The sequence below is a fragment of the Hyaena hyaena genome, unplaced genomic scaffold (genome assembly GCF_003009895.1).
Source record: "Hyaena hyaena isolate Hyena2069 unplaced genomic scaffold, ASM300989v1 scaffold_809, whole genome shotgun sequence".
Lineage (NCBI taxonomy): Eukaryota > Metazoa > Chordata > Mammalia > Carnivora > Hyaenidae > Hyaena > Hyaena hyaena.
This window is the reverse complement of record NW_024081442.1, coordinates 662,848-681,631: the sequence shown is the minus strand read 5'-3', so window position 1 is coordinate 681,631 and position 18,784 is coordinate 662,848. Positions and strand designations below refer to the sequence as shown.

The 18,784-nt window shown below is 34.3% G+C and overlaps 1 protein-coding gene across 1 annotated transcript in view; it reads left to right on the top strand.

The window, feature by feature from the left end:
- The window catches only part of CSMD3 (CUB and Sushi multiple domains 3), a gene marked incomplete at its 5' end in the record, with an annotated part of 448,395 nt that overhangs the window by 170,755 nt on the left and 258,856 nt on the right, over window positions 1-18,784 (top strand). The window contains one exon of the mRNA XM_039219338.1: window positions 11,117-11,311. Within this exon, the coding sequence (XP_039075269.1) occupies window positions 11,117-11,311 (195 nt within the window). The remainder of the gene's footprint in view (window positions 1-11,116; window positions 11,312-18,784) is intronic.

Here is an 18,784-nt window from a genome sequence, read left to right as displayed (position 1 = left end):
AGAGAGAGAGAACAGGGGCGGGACAGAGAGAGGGAGAGTGAAAATCACAAGAAGGCTGCACATGCAGTGCAGAGCCTGTCATGAACTGTGAGATTATGACCGGAGCCAAAATCGAGAGTCAGATACCCAAATGAGCCACCCAGGCACCCCTGTATTTTAAAGTGTTCTATCATGTACACATCCTTCATTCTATTTTCATAAAAATTTTCTATTTACATCATGTATATATCTTTGTGAAAATTGTTTTTGCCCTTTATGTTATTTTCAAGATTTATCAATAATAGAGATATGTACACTTAGTTCATTAATTTCTTTATGATATTCCATCATTTGAATGTACCACGGTCAATTTACAAGTTTTTCTGATAGACACAGTTTGTTAGAGTTTTTCACTACCAGAAATGAATCATGATGAAATGAACATTCTTTTGCATGCCTTCTTGAGCATAATTGTGAGAGTCTTTCTAAGATATCTATCTACATAGGAATAGAATTATTGGGTCAAAGAGTATAAACCTCTTGAGTAACTCCTAATTGCCAAGTTATTCTCAGAAGAGGTTATACCAATTTATATTCTCAACAGCAAAGAAATCATTTCAGAAACTTCACATTTAAAAAATTGAGATATCCTTGACATATAGCATCATATTAATTATTTTAATTTTAGGTGTACAATATAATGATTTGACATATGTGTATATCATGAAATGTTTACCACAGTGTTTAGGCAACATTGGTAACTACACATAGTTACACATTGTGTGTGTGTGTGTGTGTGTGATGAGAACTTTTAAGATCTGTTCTAGCAACTTGCAAATACGCAAAACACTATTGTTAACTGTAGTTACCATGCCATATATTACATCCCCAGGACTTATCTTATAAATGAATGTGTGTACCTTCTGATCCCATTCACCTACCTATTTCATCCAACTTCCATCTTGGTCTCTGGCACCTACCAGCCTGTTGTCTGCATTTATGAGTTTGGTTTGTCTTTTTAGGTTACACATGTAAGTGAGATCACACAATATTTGTCTTTGTCTTTGACTTATTTCACTTAGCATAATGCTCTCAAGGTCCATATAATTGTCCCAAATGGCAGGATTTCCTTCCTTCATGGATGAATAATATTCCATTGTATAGCTATACCACATTTTCTCTGCTCATTCATCTGTTGAGTCACTGAGGTTGTTTCCATGTGTTGGATATTGTAAATAATGCTATAACCTGCACTGGGTACAGATAACCTTTTCAAGATAGTGATTTCAAGGAACCCCACATTTTTGAAAAACCAGTGCTCTTGCCACACTTGAAAGTCATCAGCCTCATGAGTATAAAATGTTACCTCATGGTCATTTTTATTGTCTTTTCTGCAATTACTATTATGTTGAATATCTTTTTCCTATTTTTATACTGAGGCTCCCTTTTTGTTAATTGCATATTTCTACTATTGCACATTTTTCTAGTAGGCTGCCTATTTCTTTGTTTATAGGAATTTTTTGTATTATGAATATTAATCCTTTATCCATGTTCCATGCTGTAGTAAAATCTTACACCCTCTTTGGCAAGCACTTTCACTTTATTTCTAGTTTCTTTTGCTGTATAAAAGTTTTAAAAATCAATATCAACTTTTGTTATTTCCTTTTCTTCATAGTCTGTAAAGGTTATGAAGCCTTGAAACATTATTATGCCATGATTTAAAAAGCCTGCCTGAGGGGCGCCTGGGTGGCTCAGTCGGTTAAAAAGCCTGCCTTGGGGCGCCTGGGTGGCTTAGTCGGTTAAGCGTCCGACTTTCGCTTAGGTCATGATCTCGCGGTTCCTGGGTTCGAGCCCCACATCGGGCTCTGTGCTGACTGCCAGCTCACAGCCTGAAGCCTGTTTCAGTCTGTGACTCCCTCTCTCTCTGACCCTCCCCTGCTCACGCTGTCTCTCTTTCTGTCTCTCCTAGAAATAAATAAAACATTTAAAAAAATTTTTTTAAATAAATAAATAAAAAGCCTGCCTCACGTTGAGTTCATAAAGGCATTTTCCTCAACTTTTTCTAAAGTTTTAAGCTTACCTTTTTATTTTTCATCTTTTTCATATGTGTGGAGTTTATTTTTCTGTAAGCTAGGAATCTAATTTTATTTTATTCTAATTTTTATGTGAATAATCAATGGTCCTAGTACCATTTTTTGACAAGACAGTGCTACTGTGTCAAAATCAAATCTCTATTTTACTGTTTCTGACTAGGCTATTCTGTTCTATTGGCCTGTTTATCTATCCCCAAGCCAAGACTTCTCTGAATTTATAACTATAGCTTTAAAATAAGTACTGACAAGTATGCCTGGGCCGTTCAGTCAGTTAAGTGTCCAACTTTGACTCAGGTCATGATCTCATGGTCCATGAGTTCAAGCCCCTCCTTGTACTCTGTTCTGACAGCCCAGAGCCTGGAGCCTGCTTTGGATTCTGTTTCTCCCTCTCTCTCTCTACCCCTCCCCTACTCATGCTCTGTCTCTCTCTGTCTCTCAAAATTAAATAAATGTTAAAAAAAAAATTTTAAATAAGTACTGACATGAGGTAGGAGAGCACACTACCTTATCTTTCCTCGAAATTGTCCTGGTATCTATTAACCTCTTTAACTTTCATTTAGATTTTATTTATTTTTTATTTATTTATTTATTTTTACAAATAGTTTATTGTCAAATTAGTTTCCACATAACACCCAGTGCTCATCCCCACAAGTGTCCTCCTCCATGCCCACCCCTCCTTCCCCCACATCCATCAGTCCTCAGTTTTTGTCAGCATTGAAGAGTCTCTCATGGTTTGCCTCTCTCCGTTTCCCCCACCATTTCCCCCCTTCTTCTCCCCCTTGTTCCTCAGTTAAGTTCCTCCTAATCCTCCTGTACATGCAAACATATGATATTTGTCCTTCTCTGCCTGACTTATTTCGTTCAGCATAACACCCTCAAGGTCCATCCATGTTGCTACACATGGCCGGATTTCATTCTTTCTTATTGCCGTGTAGTATTCCATGGTATAGATAAACCATATCTTCTTGATCCATTCATCCATTGATGGACACTTAGGCTCTTTCCATGTTTTCGCTATTGTTGAGAGTGCTGCTATGAACATTGGGGTGCATGTGCTCCTATGCCTCAGCATTTCTGTATCCCTTGGGTAAATTCCTAGCAGACACATGAAACGATGCTCAGCATCCCTCCTCATCAGGGAAATACAAATCAAAACCACACTTAGATACCACCTCACGCCAGTCTGAGTGGCTAAAATGAGCAAATCAGAGAACTCTAGATGCTGGCGAGGATGTGGAGAAACGGGCACCCTCCTACATTGTTGGTGGGAATGTAAACTGGAAACAGTGTGGAGGTTCTTCAGGAAACTAACAATAGAACTTCCCTATGACCCAGCAATAGCACTGCTAGGAATTTATCATTTAGATTTTAAAATTAAATTCTTTCTGCCTCTTGACATTTGATTGGTACTGCATTGTATTTATAAATTATTTGGAATAAATTGAAGTATCTATGATATATAATTTTCATCTATTATTATGGCATATCTCTTAGTATATTCATATCTTCCTCATTGTCTTTCAGTAATAGTTTATAATTTTCTTTATAAAAGTTTTCTCATCTGAATCCTAAATGTCTTATAGTTTCCATTATAAGTAATGATATTTTTATTATTAGATTTTATTGATTGTTGTTAATGCATGGATTTTTGTAATTAACTAGAATCTAGCAAACTTTCTTAATTCTTTCACAAGCTATCATAATTTTTAATGAATTTTTGAGGAGGGATTTTCTATGTGCATAGTGACAGTTCTGGGGTTTTTTTTCACGTTTGTTTGTTTGTTTGTTCTTTCCTAGTCTATATACTGCCCCATCCCTCACCCCCTTGAGTTGATTATCAGGGTAAAAATTCAGTACCATATCAAATTGAAATAGTGGTAGCCATCATTCTTCTGTCATTACTGACTTTAAAGCGAATACATCTAATATTTTGCCTTTAAGTTTGATATTTTCTCTTGGTTGGGGCAATGTTAATAAGGGCTTAAATTTTTTAACTCATTGTTTTCAGAGACATTTCAAGGATATTTACATATAAAAATCATTACCTCTCTGAGTGAAGAAGTTTTAGCACAACAAGGTTAAGTAATTAGCCCAGTCATGTGGCAGAGCTAAGATTTGATTCAGAGTGGACGCCAGAATTGACACGCTTATCCAAAATGTTACACAATCTAGATATATTTTTTAATCAATTATAGTAAGTTCCCTTCCATTCCTGATTTACTAAAAATTTCTTAATCATTATGGGATTGAAGTTCATCAACTACTTTTTCATCAGCTACTGAAAATATTACATGGTTTTCCTTTGTGAAACTCTTAATGTTATAAATTATATTATACTTTTTCTAAAATTAGAACATCTTTACTGGGGGGCCTAGGTGGTTCAGACAGTTATGTGTCTGACTCTTGGTTTCGGATCAGGTCATAATCTCACAGTTCATGAGTTTAAGCTAGGGGTTGGGCTTTGTACTCTCTGCAGAGTCTGCTTGGGATTCTCTCTCCCTCTCTTTCTGCCCCTCCCCATCCTCCACTCATGCCTACTATCTCTCTCTCTCTCCCTTTGTCTCTCTCACAAAACAAATATATAAACAAAAAAAAATTCTTTACAATCTTAGGATAAAAGCAAGTATTTTGCTTTTATTATATTTTGCTAATTTCAGTACACTTGTATATTAAATTTTTGTAACTATGCTATATATTGCCATGGGCTTATTACCATTGATTAAAATATATTATCATTGATTTCTTACCATGAGATTAGTCTATAATTTTTCTTCCTTATAATTGTCTTTCTCTAGTTTTGATCAAATTATACAACCCCCTAACTTTGGGAGCATTCTTACTTTTCTAATATCTAGAATAGTTTGTACAAGATAGGGATCATCTGTTTTGTAAACATTTGGGAGAACATCCCTGTGATTTGAGGTAGTAGAATTTTAGTGCTTATAAATCTGCCCAGGTTTTCTGCTTTATCTTTGGTTTTTGAAAGTCAGCTTCCTAAGAATTATTTTAATACAAGTTTTCAAATGTGTTGACATAAAATATTTGCATTATTTTCTTACATTTTTGTTGCTGTATGTTTTTTACTAACATCATTTGGTACTTGTGTCAGTAATAGAATTTCTTCCTTTCTATTTTCTCTGGATCTCTGCTTCTCTTTTTTTCAGGTTTATTGAAATAAATACTTACCTTACTAATTTTCAGATTTTTTTCCTCTTCTAATATAAACTTTTGTCGCTATGTTATTTTCTAAGTCATCTTTACCACTTTGCAAAAGTCTTAAAATATAGAGATTTATTATCAATAATTCTAAACTTGACCTAATACCACAGCATTATGATTTCTCTTTGCTTCAGAGTTCCTTAGAAATAGTGCCAATGAATTTTATTCGCTTGCTTATTTACTCTATGCACCCCCATTTACTCCACTAACTCCCTATAAATATACTAAACTACAAGCTTAAGAGCAAGCTCTCTGTTATTCACCAGTATACAATTAGTGCCTTAGAATAGTTCTTACACATCATAATTTTGGTAGTGTTTTAATTGACCGATTTTGAGCAACCTAAAGAGATGTCTTCTCATTTTGAAATGAAATATAATTAGAATCATAGAATAAAAACATAATTGAAATATAAGAAATCTTAGAGATATATCTCTGACCTGCATTTTATAAGGAAAACTAGGTTTTTAGAAATAGCTACTTAATATCTGCAAGCTAACAGGCTTATAAATAAGACCTGTTTAAGAGAAAAGCAAAAGAAAAAGGAGAGGAGAAAAGAGGAGAGGGAGGGAGAGATGAGAAGAGAGGAAAGGAAAGGAGAGGAGAGGAGGAAGCAAGCCAAGAAGGAAAGAAAAGAAGGAAAGAAAATCAAGAAAACTATAATCAAGTTAGTAAAGCAAGATTCTATTGTAAAACATTTCCAGAGATCTCTGGGATAAAAAATACAGGAAAACTTCCACAAATACTACCATGCTCAGTGGAGATGGTACTGATTGATTCCAGCATTCTTTCTTGTCAAAACTGGAATTAACCTCTCACAATCCTTTGTCTACTTAACATTCCAGGTAGCCATTCCTAAACCCATATAAATAAACACTTGAAATAAAACCTACTCTCCCCTTTCTTAACTCATTATATCCATTCCTATTTCCCAGCTTGATCCATTTCCATGTCTTATCATTTCCAAAATCACAAGATTTATGTTGCCATAGGAAAAGGGTCATGGGTGCAAATTTTTTTAAAAGGTAAAATTATTCATTATGTACCTACTTTATTCTAGATACAATGATTAGTTCTCTTTAATGAATTGTCACTATCCTTCCCATGAGCAGGACCCTATTGTATAAATGCAACAAAATATGAAAACTAACACAAATAAGTGATAAGTATTATTATCCCTATTTTACAAGTGAGAAAGCTAAGGGTAAGACTATCTAAAAGAGTTACAGAGGGGCAGGTGTCTGGGTGGCTCAGTCAGTTGAGCATCTGACGTCGGCTTAGGTCATGATCTCACAGTTCATGGATTCAAGCCCCACACTGGGCTCTGTGCTGACAGCTTAGAGCCTAGAGCCTGCTTCGGATTCTGTGTCTTCCTTACTTCTGCCCTTCTGCTCTTCTGCTCTCTCTCTCAAAAATAAATAAACATAAATCATAAATATATTTATGTATATTATATATATATATATAGTTACAGAAAATGGCAAGGATTATTATTGCTACAAGGGTGAAAACAAATAAAAGTACGAACAGAGAAGTATACAGCCATTCCATGAACTTCAGTCTTTCTCCCTGGATCCTACAATATACTCCCCACCATCCTCAGCTAGGACACGAATACCCACTTACACACAATTTCATGAAGTTTGACTCACTCTACATACATAATGTTTTTGGTAGGCTATTAATTTAAAAGCAGCCCCTACCTTTATTAGAGCTCACACCAGACTGTAATTACCATTGCCTTCTTCATAACTGTCTCTCCATTCCCCCGTTAAAGATAGATACTGAATCTTATTTTTGTTTGTGTGGAAATACACAATAGTTGTGCAATGTATGGATGCTATATTTGAATGCTGCAAAAACACAAGCCTGTTAACATGGATTCTAGAAGAAATACCACTTTATGTGTATGTAAAGCAAACTGTGGGTATGCCTATATGTGGCAGAAAATAGTAAGTTGGAGTAGAGAAGTAGAAGTTTGGGGGTGAAGGGAGATGTTTGGCTAATTTTAAAGCAATGTCTTCACAAAGAGTTTAAATCAGGCCCAGTCTCCACTGTAATTTCAATTAGATACAATGTTAACAGATTTACAGTTGAATAAATATTTACAGTTTAAATAGTAGTCTCATTTGCATTGTTTTAACATTAGGACGATTTTAGATTATAATGTTAATAAGTATGTCTTAAATATTTATAATTATAACATTTATACAAATGTGTCTCATACAGTAGTAATATTTGTAGTCTTTTAACAAAATACATTGATTCTGATGGGGAGAGAATGCACAGTTTTGTGTTAGTGGAGGGGACCTGGCAGCTGGTGCTTTAGATGGCAGGCAATGTCAATTTATAGGCACCAAAATGTACAGTGGAAGACTTATGACTGGCTGTTTGTATATGGTGTAAATCAGCCACCTGCTCTGGGAACCTTAAGAGTATCATAAATTACTGTCTAAGTTAACATACCAATTTAAGATATATTTTTTTTTTCACAGAGCAACTTATTACATTTTAATTTTTACCCTGAGGTATTCTGGGGGCAATTGTGTAATACTTTCCAAAATAAAAGAGATACATATGACTCATCCTTATTCTCTGAAAGCGCGGGTAGAGATCTGGCCTTATGTAGATTCTTGTGCTTATAATAGGGAGGCATCTTGGGACTAAGTATGATCAGATGAGGGGAATTATCTTGAAAGGAACTTAGTTCCCAGGTTGCTGAAATCATACCAGCAGATATATGCTCATCCACACATGTGTACCATCCTGGAAATAATGGGCAGTTGGATATTATACACCGTGGTCACCCTTCAAAACCAAAAATAGCATATAACCACTTTTGATTATGCACAGGAGGACATTATTCAGAATAATGGTCCTGTAGTGAGCATTTAGCTATATGTGGGAATAAATTTTGAACTAAATCCCCTTTAACAATGCAAATATGTTTCTTTTTCTCCCAGAAAAAAAAATACTTACTTGTAAATCAATCACTAGGTATGAAATCACACATTCACTAATTCAAAGTGTGATTAAAAAAAACTTAATAGTGTTATAGATATTATACTTATTATATGTAATGTGATCTCAACGTCCATGTTTTCAGAAATAAAATGGAATCAAGAACATAGTAAAGCTTTAATTTTTCCAACTGAATCTTCTTTAAACCAGTTTTTAGCTTCCAATGTCAATTTTTTTCATTAAGCATAGAATATTTTATTTTATTTTTAATGTTCATTTATTTTTGAGAGAGGGAGACAGAGCATGAGCAGGAGAGGGGCAGAGAGAGAGGGAGACACCGAATCCAAAACAGGCTCCAGGCTCTGAACTGTCAGCACAGAGCCCAACGTGGGGCTCAAACTCATAAGCCTTGAGATCATGACCGGAGCTAAAATTGGATCCTTAACCAACTGAGCCGTCCAGACGCCCCAGCATTTAGGATATTTTAATTGCTGGCAGAAAAATTCTCAAAAATAAATGTTTTGTACAAATTTTTTAAAAAGCCATAAGTAAGGTATAAGCTTTATGTCTTATGCTTACTTCTATCTTGTAGCAGACTTCTTATGTACTTTTTTTGGAGAATATAAGGCAAGGAAGACTTTTGCTTCGAGTCTATTCAGTAGGCAAACTACTATGAAGGTAAATAAAAGTAATTATTCATAAGAATAATACTATCAACTTGTCTGGCTCATATTTTTTTTTCCAAAAACTCAAATTACCTTTCCATCTACTGCCTAGACCTTTGCATAAGGATTCTCCAGGTGTTTTCAAAATTTACAAATAATTGCTATGGCAGATATGGAAATAAACAAGGGCAGTGTTATCCATAGAAAGCTATTCACCAAGGATTTAAAGTAGTATGTAAACATAGTAATGAGATAAATGAAACCTCTCAAAATGAGGCTAGCAATATAAAATCATTGCAGAGACAATGTATTTAACTCATTGCCCATATTTCCCTTTCCTCAAAAAGTAGGGCATTTGCAGTACAAATTCACTGATACATCACTGAGACTATTGGGAAAACCTTAGAGAAGAAGAAAGCAAACTTTTTCAAAGAGGAGTATTAGGTGGTTAGGATTGCCAAAGAGATTAAGCCTTTTAAACAGTAATTTGAATTCTTTCTTTTCCCTCAAGGAAAATTAGTATTCACACTGCTCGTTCTTCCTGGAAAAATGGTATTGTGTGAATATTTTGCCTAGGAAGAAATATAGGTTCTTGGATTGAGAAGTAATTTTTATCATGAACTCTGAATATAATTTATGGGGTGCAAATTGTGTGTGTGTGTGCACCTGTGTGTGTGCACTTGGGAGATGATTATTTCGCTTTGGACTGAAACTAAGGAATCAGGTTTACCCAACTTATACACTTGTCCTCTTCACATACCTCATCCTTCACCTAGTCAGCTTGTTCTCTTTCAGTGTTCAGCTTAGATGTTGATTCTTCAGGAAGGTTCTGAATGCATCCACCATGTCATACTCATTATAGTTACAAATATTCATTTAAGAGAATTAATAAACTGTACATGCCATGAGGGCCAAAATATATTCTGAATGCCCACTGCTTTATTTCCAAAGTTCATTGGGTAGTTGTTAGAAAGAAGGAAGAAAGAAAGCAGAACTTCGTTCCTCTGATATTCTATTCAAATCATTTAAAGAGGTCATTGCCTCTTTAGTTGAATTGGGAGAAATCTTGCATGGTGTTCTTTCTAGAACACAAATTTCTCCTCATTTCCTATGAATGTTGAAGTCCTTTGAAATCTATAAAGTTTCATGAATGGAAGAAATATAGTGCTACTGTTGCAGTTAAGCAGATTTGGATATATGATAATAAAATAATTTCTGTGATAGCCATACACTAAGATATTATTGATTTAAATTCCAATGATTCCATGAGTCATATGCAGAGATACACCCACCTCCTGGTTTCTCATGAATTTAAAATAAATTCTAATGTAAAAAATTATATTTGTTATCCTGAATTTGTGATGGCCCTTACATTTTGTATTATTTCCTAAGTAATCTATAATAATATGAAGACAGAAATATTAAGGCATTGCCCAGATCTGTTAACAACAATTTGTATTAGAGCTTATTCCCCAAAATGGATGAACTGATCTTTCTATTTCTCTACATGTTTTCAAAATGTTCTGTCATTCTCTTCAGTTCACTATTGGAGTGCACAGAAAACTTTTAGTTCCTTTGATGAGAATGGTCTTAATTTTCAATTTGTGTTAGCTTTAATAGCACTTGGCTTTGACATAGACTCTCTATCCAGTAAGAACATGGCTTCTGATAGACATGGGGGATGACTAGTGGAGGTAGGTTATGATAAATGATTTCACCTTCCTCCCAGTGGTGAAATGAACTGAGCTCAATATAGGTAGTAGTATCATTTCTAGGTCCTGTCACAGGGAATGTGTGTACTTTATTTGGAGGAAGAGCTTTTAAATAAAGCAGTATTAAATAAAGAACTAAGTCCTGCTTCTTTTCCAAAATAATTCATTTAAAATATGCATAATATAAATATTATAGCACATAATAATTTATAATAAACTCTAAAACCTAATGTTTGACTACGTATTAGATACTAAATTTTAATAAAAAGACCAGTGAATAATTTGATGCTCTTACTTAACAATATGAATTAGCAAAGTGTCACACACGATTATGGGCTACTTTGTACTTTGAGCCCACAAAGAGAATCAGAAAGAGTGCTGGTGGTTTCCTGTCTGTTTAGAAGTAGAAATGAAGGAATATTAAAGCTTTAATAAAAAAAAAATAATGTTTTAAAGCAATTCATTTCATATCAACATTGTTTTACAGCAAAACTTCGAGAGTCCTGCTTTGATCCAGGCAATATAATGAATGGCACCAGACTTGGAATGGATTATAAATTAGGGTCAACAGTCACCTATTACTGTGATGCTGGTTACGTTCTTCAAGGCTATTCAACACTTACCTGTATCATGGGAGATGATGGAAGACCTGGATGGAATAGAGCCTTACCAAGTTGTCATGGTAAGAAATATATATGTATATGTTTGTTTGTTTGTTTGTTTTGACTGAGCTTTTATTATTAGACTTTAGAATCAGGAAACATTTAAGCCATTTCTAAATTTTTAAAAATCAACCACTTAACATTCAGTCTACAAACGCGGTAGGCATAGGCCATGCAGAGATTTTATCAAGGATTTTTAAATTGGATTCATTAAAGAAATGGTTTTGGAAAAGTGCTTATATTCCCAGGTGTCTCTAAAGCAATGTGCACGTTATTGTAGGCAAGCTCTCTGAGCATAAGGATATTGCCTTTTTCCATTCTGTGTTCAGGACTTAGAGGAGTGACTGAGAAAATTAGGTGCTCACAAGATACTTGCTGAGTAAATGAAGAACGAATACACTGAAATTGACATTTCAACAACAGAGATAAATGCAATGACTTAAATACTATCAAGAACTGGTGATAAATCTTTATCCAAACTACACATTTCTTCTAAAAAATAAGGTTGCCTAGAAGTGACAACTGTGTTGGAGCTGCTGAGGCGGGTCTCGCAGCAGGGGGAAGACTCAAGGACACAGTAAAATGGAGGAAGACCTAAAATTAGTTTCAGTAACATCATATCAGATGTGTAACTGCCACGGCCAGCCTTAGTACCAGACCAGTGCATCAGATTCGACTTGATGCAGGAACTGACAGTGATCATAGCCAGGAGAAGACTGCTAATCTTAGAAAAAGTTTTGGGAAAAATATATTCAAGAGGAAGACACTTAATGTTTTGGAGATTAAACAAGTTACTGAAGAGCACCAGAAACAGAGACATCACCTTCACTTAGGGTGTGGAATTTGCTAAGCATATGAGGAGTAAATGAGCAGCCCATCCAGAATTTTGAAAAGATGATTCAGTGGACACAGGAGGGGAAATCGTGGGAGTCCCAAATTAATATTAAGTAGTTGGGATGATGATGGTTCATGAATATATATTTCTGGATAAATATCAGAAGGATTTTCCACAACAGGGACCAATTTGTCACTTTATGGACTTTGCAAAATCCATACGATTTTCCAAAACTCATATCTGAGTGTTAAACAAAAAATCCAACACAGTAGCTTAAACATTATTTTAATGAAACACAGTACATTCTAAAATAAAGGGATGCACAGTTCAATTGCAGACCATGGAAATTTTTATATCAAGCTTTTGGAGATGGATTTTATAGCTAAATGAAATAGTACTTCATGTTGAAAAATCATATGCTTGTATACAACTCTATGAGGACAGAGATACAGTGGAGAAAAAAATGTTAGGAGAGAAAAACTATGATATCATTATGGAAAGTTACCACAGACTCCCTCGTCAGTTGAATGATCCCAATGCATTGTACAACACTGACATGGAGATGATATCATCTAGAGCAGATTTTCCAAACTATAGGTCACCACTAGTGAGTCATAAAATCAATTCACTGGGTCGTGACCAGCAGTTTTATAACTGATATACACTGAATAAAATAAAATAAAAGATAAATACATAAAAAGAAGAGAAAAATATTATAACCCAAAGACCATAGTAAGGATAAATATTATTTTGTGTAACTTTTTTCAGCTATCCATACAGAGATAAATAAAATACAATAAGTATATGTGTGTGGGGGGGGTGTGCATGTGGATGTATATGCATATATTTGCAATAAGATAATGTGTATTTCTTACTATGAACTTCAGTGAAAAAAAATAATTTTGATCTGATGATTAAAAGAATGTATTTTTGGTGTCTCGTACACATAGTAATTTTTCCTAATTGTATAATGTATTCATGTTTTAGAATTATATGTGTATGATTTCTGACTTAAGCAAGTCATTTAGCCTTTCTAGACTCTCTCATCTCTAAAATGGAAGTAATTGAAATTCTTTACTTCAGAATGTTGTATAAGAAATAAAGAAAAGGTAAATACCTACTAAATGGTCATTCTGTTAATAACAGAACAGCCAGTTAATTCTTGGCTTGAATTGATAGTTTCATCTATCAGAAGGCAGAAGGAGAAATAATTACTTTGAATTTCATTCTGCCAAAGAGAAAAAAAAAATGATGACGTAAAAGTTTATAGAAAGTTTAGGAGTATGATTGTATTGTCTTAAAATTCAGAGTATGCAAAAGAGAAATTTATATATAGCCAGAAAATTTATTTAAAAAACCAAAACACACATATACATAGAATATTTCCTGGAGCCAAAGGAGAAATAACCACAATCCTGACAAAGAAAAACAAAGGATACAGAAAATTATAGATCAGGGGCCCCTGGGTGGCTCAGTGGATTAGGCTTTAGGTTCTTGATTTTGGTTCACGTCATGATCTCAGGGTTCATGAGATCAAGCCTGCATTAGGCTCTGCATAGGCTCTCCACTGTGTGGAGCCTGCTTAAGATTCTCTCTCTCCTCTTTCTCTTCCCGTTCTCTCCCTCTCTCTCCCTCTCTCAATAGATAAATAAATAAACATTTAAAAAACTATAGATCAAAAGGATAAGTATTAATCACTGGGATAAATTATTAAATACATGGTTTTCAATGACTTAGATGAATAAGACAGGAGGAGCAGAGTATGTATTCACTAAAAGTACGCCTGCCTAAAATAATCCAATTCCTTGCCATAGATTTCTATATTGATAGGTCATAGAAATGTTAATTGAGCATGGAATATGTCATAATGTATACAAATAGTCCGCTGAACCAAAAGTATTTCATGAGATCCATTATGGCCCAAGTAAGTATATTTCATGTTGGTTGAATAGTCACATCTACAAACAAAGCAAAGCAAAGGTAGACCTGTGTTCAAATCTCTTACTATATCTATAAACTCAGATAAGCTAAGCCTTGATTTTTAAATCTTTAAAACTGGATGATAGTTTTTAACTCAATAGATTATTGTGAAGATTCAATTAACCACAACACACACACAGAACCTAGTGAATTTCCCAGCAAATACTGGCATATTAATACATGTAATATTCAAAATATTCTAAAAGAAGTACAGTACTGGAAAACACAGATGGCACTTGGCATTGTATAATATGTTTTAGTGGAACTTGTATATTTCTATTATTTCAACATTAATTAAATCTAATTTATTATATGGATATACATTTACTCCTAAAAACAGCACAAATGTTTAATATTTTTAAATTTCTTAAGAGAGAATAATCTTTACTTTCAGTTTATTTAGATATGACTAGATTTTTACCCATAATGCCAACTTACTATGGAAAGCAAAATTATTGCATGCATATCTTACACTATCACAAATAAAATTAAGATACATTCATGTTAAAATCTGACCACAATTGATCATTTCTAAACAATGCTTTAAAACCAAGAGAAAACCTAAATCAGCTATGTGACCTTGTACCATTTATTTTCGGTGTCTAAGCATGAGATAATATTGTATAATTTGTAAGGTTGGGAGAATTATATTTAATAACTCATTTAGAACATTTGATTCTGGGGTTCCTGTCTAGCTCAGTCAGTAGAGCATGTGACTCTTAATCTTGGGGTTATGAGTTCAAGCCCCACACTGGACTTAGAGCTTACTTAATAAAATAAAATAAAATATAAAAATAAGTAAATATAACATTTGGTTCTGAAGTAATTACTATTAGACAGCAAGGAGAGCTTAATATATTTTAGTTTCTTGATCAGGTTCACACATATCTGTTTGTTTTCCCTCACAGTAATTATACAGAAATCCAAAATACACAGAACTGGCTGACTTTCAGATTTAATAATTTAATACTTTGAAAGTCAAAATTAGTGGGTAAAACAACTGCAAAAGAGACATATATTAATTTGCTTATGTTTCTATTTTTAATATCACTAATGTTTAAGAATTAGGTTGCCAGGCTCTGCAGCTTCTCATGCTATGTATTATCCCACAGTAAAATGTTGACTAGTATCTCTGAGAACATAGGCAGGATATTTTGACTGACAGGCTTTTTATTTTTGAGTATGTAAGAAGGATGTTAGCTATTAGACCATGATCTCTAACTGACAAAAGAAGGAAAGCTTTTTATTTTTTACATAAAAATAAACACCAGCATGACCATTAACGCAATATTTAAATGCAGTATTTTGCTTTTTTCTTATGTTTCACTCTGAAAGACCATAAGCTCCTCATGTCTTAGGCTAGATATAACTTTTTAGTGTGCAACACATTAATTTATTCATGCAGCCTCTTAGTAAATATGTTTATCCTGAACTGAACCATAAGAATTTACAAAGTTTGTTTATTTTAGAGGATAGGGTTTTTTTTTTAATCATGGTTTAAGATTCTGTACATTTTAAATCTGAAGGAAACATTTTCAAGAGCTTATGTTGGACCCTGAGAGATTGTATTTGTCAGAAGTAGATCCAAAATGATAGCATCCTGTGGTAAGTCCTGCTCAGTGATGAGAAACCCTGCAGTTTATCTCATGAAAATGTCACACGTATTAAATGATAGCAGAACAGAATATCTGTACCTGAAATTCACTTTGTGATCAAAAAAAAAAAAAAAAAAAGGCTGTTTGGAAAATAATTTCTTCCCTGCTTATTTTTCATACTTTGAAAAGCATATTGAAACTCTGAGTTACTTTAGTTATCTATAGACACACTGGGTTAAAGTAGAAATCTTATTGCTCTTATCCATAAAATAACTCAATATTAGCTAAAGGTAATGAAACACAAATAGTGACAGATTCCAGATTTTTCCCTTAATATTCATTACTTGACTTATTCACCTAATGGTATTGCAGTTATTTATATAAACACACTTCTATCCTGATCTAGGGCACTCACCGGCTATCTCTTTCCTCTTAACCTCTCCCCTGGCTAGTTTCTCTCTCCCTTGTTTCCTGATAGAATCTCTTATGAACACAACAAAGTAATCTTTCAAACATATGTTAGATTATATCAAAATCCACCAGTGACTTTCTAAATCTGAGTAAATTTCAAATATCTTACAATATGAAGTTCTACTTAATCTACCTATATATTCTCTGACCCCTTTACTATTCTTCCTCTTTACTACACTTTTTGGGCCGCAGGGGCCTCTTTGATGTTTCTTGAAAGCACTGTTCACACTTCTGCTTCAGGGCTTTTGCACTTGCTTGTTCTTTTTGTCTGAATGTTTTTCCCCCCAGATTTCTGGCTGAAGCTCTGATTTCCTTTAGAATTATGATCACTTGTCTTAATAGAAAAAAAATTCCAATTTACCCTCCCCTTGCCCCCAAAGCTTCCAGGATAGAATCAAGTATATCTAAAGTTGAAATAATAGATCCTCAGTAACGATATTTCTGGTGTGTGTAAAGCCCCAGTTATTTTAGGGCCTTAGAACTTTGGAAGGTCAATCATTCCATTTACAAATACTGGCCACATCACTAATACAATATTTTTTAATTGAGATATTATTTACATATAACATTAAATTTGTTTTAGGTATACAACAAAATTATTTGATATTTGTATATATTGTGAAATGATCACAACAATAAGTATAGTTAACATCCATCACCGTACAGTTCCAATTTTTTTTATAGCTTATTTTTGAGACAGAGAGAGACCAAGCATGAGCAAGGAAGGGGCAGAGAGAGAAGACACAGAATCCGAAGCAGACTCTAGACTCTGAGCTGTCAGCACAGAGCCTGATGCAGAGCTTGAACCCATGAACCGCAAGATCATGACCTGAGCCGAAGCTGGACACTCAACTGACTAAGCCACCCAGGCGCCCCACAATTTTTTTTCAGATGATAAATAATTTCAAGATGTACTCTCTTAGCAACTTTAAAATATGCAAGGCAGTATTACTAACGACATCATCATGCTACACGTTACATACACATGACTTATTTATTTCATAGCTGGACCAATTCAGTACTCTTCATATTTTCCATTGCTATAGCATACAGTGAACATACAATTGATGGTTAATATAATAATAAGACCCTAAGAATAAACATATTTGAATTGTTAAAGAATCATTAGCTTGCCACTTATCCTAAAGTGGTATCATGAATTCCTCTTTTTCAAAATTCAAAAGTATCAATTATGTGTCTGGTCCTGCACTAACTATGAAATCAATATGGTTCTTGCCCTTAGAAAGTTTATAGTCAGATTATATACAGACAGATAAGGTCCATTGCTAGAAATAAAATCAGTGCTGCAAGCACAGCATGGAAGTGCATCTGAACCAATTACAAAGTGAGATCAGGAAAGTCTCCCTTGGGGCTTCTGGTTGCTCAGTTGACTTCAACTCAGGCCACGATCTCCCAGTTCATGGGTTTGAGCCCTGCATCAGGCTCTGTGCTCATAAATCAGAATCTGGAGCCTGCTTCGGATTCTGTGTCTCCCTCTCTTTCTGCCCTCCCCGCTTGCTCACACTCTCTCTCAAAAAAATGAATAAATGTTAAAAAAAAAATTTAAAGGGAAATCTTCTTTATGAAAGTGGTACATAAAGTGAATCTTAAAACTATTAATAAGAAGGAATCAGGTGAGGTACAGGCATGAGGAGATGGTGTATTTCACCCCAGGGGTTGTGCATTTATAAACATATAGAAGCAACAGTAAATGAATGAAAGTAGGTAGAATTTCCAGCAGCTCTACATGGCAAGCCCATAGAGAGGACTCATAAGAGATAATAGGTTATCTGTGCTGAGAACAGTTTGTAGTTCTGTATATATATTACTTTAGAGCTTAACACAACTCCATGAGTTAAAGACTACTAATATTCTCATTTTAGAGATTTAGAAACCAAGACATAAAGAGAGGTTCATTCATGTTCTCAAAGTCACAGTTGACTACTGGTCGTGTTTTGGAGTCCAGGCTTAATCACTGCCCTATAGGTAGGCTGATTGATTCTACAAATGACCTTGCATTCATCTTTTTTATATCTCTGGAAACTAGCAGTTATGGTATATTGCAGTTGACTAAATATTTCATGAATGGGAATGTGGCATGGAAAATAAGTGGTGAAATTTCAGATACTCCACTTATTTCTGAAATCTTCCTCCAAGCTAAGTATGAGAACTAAGAAAAGGCAAATTCCTACCAATAACTAATAAAAGTGTTCATCTAAAATGCATTTTTGCATTTCATTTGAAATACAACCTTACACAGAATGCAAATACCCTAATAGATATAGTCAGTGTTAGTTCTTTTCAATATCTGCACCATTATTTTCAATACTTTTGTTTCTCTCGTGCTAATGTAAGCCCTAGATTCTGGGGGAAAAAAGAGAGTTAAGTAACTCAGTCACTGATAACTATAAGTCTTTCCAAAGTATACAGACACAAGTATGTTAAGATTAGACATCCCGTAGTCATAGGGCACCATTCTTTGTTCAACTTCCAATTATATGCAGAATGATAAAAGCTTTTAAAAGGAGAGCTCTCTTACCCTATCAGCTGAAGAGAAGCTTCAAAAGAAACAAACTAAAAAATAAAAAGTTCATTTTATAATTCCAACTCTC